Source organism: Trypanosoma grayi, assembly GCF_000691245.1.
Source record: "Trypanosoma grayi strain ANR4 Tgr_578_V1, whole genome shotgun sequence".
Lineage (NCBI taxonomy): Eukaryota > Euglenozoa > Kinetoplastea > Trypanosomatida > Trypanosomatidae > Trypanosoma > Trypanosoma grayi.
Genome location: NW_008826197.1, coordinates 1 through 4,981, shown reverse-complemented (window position 1 = coordinate 4,981; position 4,981 = coordinate 1). Strand labels below are relative to the sequence as shown.

The following is a 4,981-nucleotide window of genomic DNA, read 5'->3' as shown; positions in this document are numbered from 1 at the left end:
AAAAAAAAAAAACAACAACCAAAGAAAGAAAAAAAAAGTAACAACACTACAAAACAAATGAACAAGAAGGAGGAAGCTACTACACCTCTCTGTTACTAGCTTGGACCCCTTGCTCTATCTCCCTCTCTGTGTCTCTTCTCTCATTCCTAAAAGTCCCCACAGGGGAAAGGTTCGTGTATGTAGGCACGTCACGGCTCTCGCTCTTCCGTCTCTAAAGTCGAACGCTCGAAGAGTTACAAATATTACTGATAATCGTGATACCGATTTGGTAAAGAATGATGCTTCAGTGTCTATGCTCGCAATGCCGCTGCTGCTGTTGCCGTTGTTGTTGTATGTCGGTGTCATTGTGAATTCATGCACCATACTACTGCCGTCTACTTGTGGGTCAAAAATATCCATGTGTGAGCATCTGTTCATGCGTCCCTACTCAGCGCCGGAAGTTGTTACTCAGCACCGCCTCCACCTGCGCGAGAATGCCGGTGTGATCGACCAAAAACGGCTCCGCTGTGCCATCCGCGAGAACGTAGTACTTCTGCCCCACGTTATGCCGCCTGTCACTCTGCCAACGAATGTCCATGAGCGCATTGCACACCACCTGTGAGCGGAGGTTGGAGAGGCGGAACAGCGTAAAGGAGCCGGAGGGGTCGGGGAACACTTTGCGCACGTACGCGAACTTTGTGTCCGTCGGTACGGAAGTACGGTCGCGCTGGTGGATGTACGCCGCGTGCACAGCGGCTGGCGTCAGCCCCTCCGCGCGCAGCCGCGCAATTTCCTTCACGAAGCCCATGATGCTCTCAAGGACGCTGCCGAGGTAGCGCTGTGCCTCTGACACGCTCAGCAGACGCACGTCCTCGTCGTAAAACGTCTGCACGTGCGGGTGCGGTTGGCTGCGGTTGGTACTCTCGTTGTCCATGCATGGCACGTACAACACCAGCTTCGAGTGGACGTCCACCACCGCCGTGCCGACGCCAGCCTCCGTCGGAAACATCGCGCCATAGCGGCCGGGCTGCAGGCAGTAATACATCACCACTGTCTCCTCATTGGTGAAGGAGTAGAAGCGTACCCAGCCACCGCTCAGGAAGTCATCCACGAAACGCTGTCGGTTCTGCTCCTCCCGCGGAAGTGCCAGGAACGCGTTATTTCCACCGGAACTGAGATGGGTACCGCCCGCGCCGAACTGACGCGTGTCGCCACCGGCGGGCGCTAGCGGATGCGATGGCTGCCGCGGCGTCGGAAAGTTCGGCGGTGGAATTGCCTGCGGAATCGGGCGGGGTGCATTCTGAGGCATGCCGGGGCCTTTGCGTGGCAGCGGGGGTCCGCCATACATCATGCCGCTGGTTGACGGCTGGCGCGGCCTCAGTGGCATCTGCGGCATCTGAGTAGTAGTAGTAGTAGTAGTAGTAGTAGCAGCAGCAGTAATGTTGGTAGTAATGGTAGTAGCATGACGTTCCTTCTGTGCTACATGGTGCTTTGCTGCTGGATTCTCCCTCGCGTTGTCTGCAGCAGCAGACACGGTGCTCGCGATACGACTAGCCGATGCGCTCCGCGGCACTCGAGGCTGCTTTTGCATCTCCTGTGGCTTTGCCGCTGTCTCTGCTCTAATAAGTATGACTCCTTGACCTGCTTGTTGTTGTTGTTGCTGCTGCTGCTGCTGCCCCTCCTGCAACTGCGGCTGAAGACTGGCTTCCCTTGCAGCCCGATGCTGCGCGGCTATACCGATGATATTACCCTTGTCGTTGAGCTTATAGGGAGAAGTGCTTCCTTCCCTCTGATTCTCTGCTCGTCCCTTCTTTAACGGTGGGGAATCCACATCTATTATCTCCTTCAGCTCCGCAGAGCTGCGTGGCTGAATTCTTTCCCCTTTCTTTTGCCTAGACAGACGAATTTCAGGTGGGAGCTCAAAAGAGAAACTGCCATTGGAATCATCGCCGCCTCGCCCTACTCCTGATGCTTTTTTCTGGCTTTCGCTCCCCTGCTGTGCCGAGTGGCGTCTGGCGGAGGACCAGTCCGGCATGTCCGGGAACGACGCATCGCGGTGCTGAAGGACCATCGCGCCCACGTCCTCTGGAGACGGCACGTGGCTGTCGCCAACGCTGATGCGACCGCCAGACGAGGCGCGGCCACCGAACGAGCTGCGCCCCGACGGGCGCCCACTGGACTGCGGTTTCGAGTCACCGGGAAGGCGCAGGTCCAGCAGACTGCCGCGCTGCGGCTCCAGCTCCTCCCACAACATGGTGTTCATCCGCGAGGATCTACGCGGAGACGGGCTCCAGCTTGGACCGCGGCACTGCAATGAGTGCGCCTGCAGCTTTGCAGCAGATGTAAACTTCTTTGCGCACGATACACAGACAAAATTGACATCTTTAAGGCGGCCTTGGTACGCGCACCTCATGCAGAGGTCGTAGTCGCACTTGTAGCAGCGGAATGCTGGGGTCTCTGGGTTAATCTTAAGGATCTCGCGGTCGCACACATTACAGTCAAATCCATTGTACCCATGTGGCATGGCGGTCAGTTTTGTCATGATGTGATGGTTCATGCATTTAAACTCCTCTATCTCGCTGTTCAGGTCTCGAGGAAGTGAGATCACTGGACGCAGAGACCAACGTGTTGCGGTTTCTCGCCCAGGGTACACAACAGCGTATTTGTCTGGCGACGCTCGGACTATTCTCGCATCCGCCTCCTCCAGCGGTGCGGGCGCCACCAGCATCACACTGGACTGTCTATGCGAGCGCGAATGGTGCTTTGCTGCACCCGCTCCAGCTCCCGTTTTTGCTGCTGCTGCTGCAGATGACGATGACAAAAGTGCCTCGCTCCCACTACGCCGATGCCGACGTGTTAATCTTTGATTTTGTACGATCGTGCGATATCTTGCCTCGTCCTCCTCAATGCTTTGCCTGGAGTCGTTCTCAGCTCTTGACAGCTTCAACAGCTCCACCATCACGTGTAGGGTCTCGTGGTGCTCGAGCACCAGCTGTGCACGGGCCCGCTGCTCCGTCAGCACAACACGGCGCAGCCCCTCCATGAGCACGTCGTCCACCGTCTTCTTTACAGCTTGTGACGGGAGGTTGTCGGCGACACGGCTAAGCGAGCGGCGTGTAGCGTTGTAGCGTGCGGGCGACGACCGCTCTAGCAAGTTCAGCTTGTGCAGCAGAGAGAGCGGGCACGACAGCGGCCGCCGGCTCCACACTGGATGTTGTAGCACCTCGTTCAGCGTCGCCCGCTTGGCCGGGTCGCGGTGGAGCGTGCGGTTGACAATATCGCAAAGCTCTGGGTCGCCGGACCAGTTCGGTGGCCAACTCCACGTGGCACCCGCGACAGCGTTGAAGAGTGTCAGTGTTTTCTGTGTCTTGTCCATGTCGCGCGTCCCCGACTTCTCCATCGCCTGTATGTACGGATTCATGCGCGTCAGCATGACGTAGAGCACCACACCGATGCTCCACGTATCCACCTCCTGTCCGTACTGCAGTGAGTGCTGCTCACCCGCGTTGGTCATGCGCTTGTACACCGCCTCAGCAATCTCCGGTGCCATGTACATCGCCGTGCCCGCCACCGTCTTGCGCGGCTGCGCCTCTGCGATGCGGCTCGACAGGCCGAAGTCTGTAATCTTCAGGTTACCGTCAAAGTCAAAGAGGAGATTCTGCGGTTTGAGGTCGCGGTGGATGCAGCCCTTGGCGTGCATGAAGGCGATGGTGTCAACGAGAGCCCAGCCCACCCACAGAATCTCCTGCACGCCAAGCCCGTGGTGGGCAATGACGTCATGCAGCGAGCGGCTGGCACAGCACTCCATCACGACGTACGCGCACTCCTCGTCGCGCCCAGCTGCGATGAACTTCACTACGTTGGGGTGCCGTGAGAAATGACTCATGAGCGCCACCTCCTTGCGCAGGCGCACCCAGTCGCTCTCTGACATTTTCTTGGCGGAGGCCTTCAGCGCGTAAAGCTCACCGCTGTTCGACCGCGCCGCATATACGCGACCGAACCCACCCCTTCCTAGGAGACTTGTTGTGGTGAGCTGCAGGCCCTCTTCCTCAAATGTGATAGTCATATGCTCTAGCGGCTGTTGCTGGTGTTCGTTGTTGTTGTTGCTGTTGCCGTTGCTGTCGTCATAAGGGTCGCCGCGGCGCACGTGGCAGCGCTGCATAAACGGCGTCTGGGTCGTGGGCGAAAGACCGGCAATGGCGGGTGTGTGTGAGAGATCGCGCGGGATGGACACCACGCCGCGTGACGTGGGCGGCGGTGTGCGCAGTCCCCCTCCTCCTTCGTCGTTACCGCCGTTACTATTGTTATTGTTGTTTCGGCTGCTGCTAGTGCTGCCGCCGTTGTTGGCTACGCGAGACGCCATCGCCCCTGTCCTTCTCTCTGTGCTCTCGCGTGTCCTTCTGTTCACTCTCTCTATATGTATAAAACCGGCACGCACAAGGTGTACTCTCGCCCCTGCTGCTGCTGCTGCTCCTCGCACCCACTCCCGAGTGCCACTCTCTCCCTCTCTTCCTGTCGACCTAAACGCTTTGCCTCGTCGTCGTCGTCGTCCTGCAGAGAACTGCCCGACGGAAACGGATACAGGAATCCCCCTCTTTCGTTGGTGCCTGTGTCACCGCACCGCAGGCGAAAGGAGAACACTAACACACACACACAGCAGCAAGCAAGCAAACGAGGCAAAGAAACGGACAAAAAAGAAGGAAGAGAAGAAAGGGGCCGTGGAAGAAGACAACAACAGGTGTAAGAAACACAAAAAAAACACTCTGAAACCGTAAAAAGAGACAAGACCTCGAAGAGACCGTCCCCCAAAAGAAATGTGTCATGTAAACATTACGAATACTTCTTCAACTTGATGCATCGGTAGTAGATGCACTTTGCTTACTCTCTCTCTCTTGCTTTCTCTCTCCCTTGTGTGTACGCGTTGCATCAGCTTACCGGAACAAATAGATACGAACCGCACAGTTATAGTGTTATAGCTATATATATATATATATATATATAT

General features: G+C 56.8%; 1 protein-coding gene across 1 annotated transcript; it reads right to left on the bottom strand.

The window, feature by feature from the left end:
- Window positions 1-427: 427 nt before the first annotated feature.
- On the bottom strand, window positions 428-4,342 carry DQ04_05781000 (protein kinase; the record flags this gene model as incomplete). The annotated part of the gene is made up of 1 exon (XM_009314378.1): window positions 428-4,342. One exon carries the CDS (start codon window positions 4,340-4,342, stop codon window positions 428-430), a length of 3,915 nt encoding a protein of 1,304 aa, XP_009312653.1.
- Window positions 4,343-4,981: the final 639 nt, after the last annotated feature.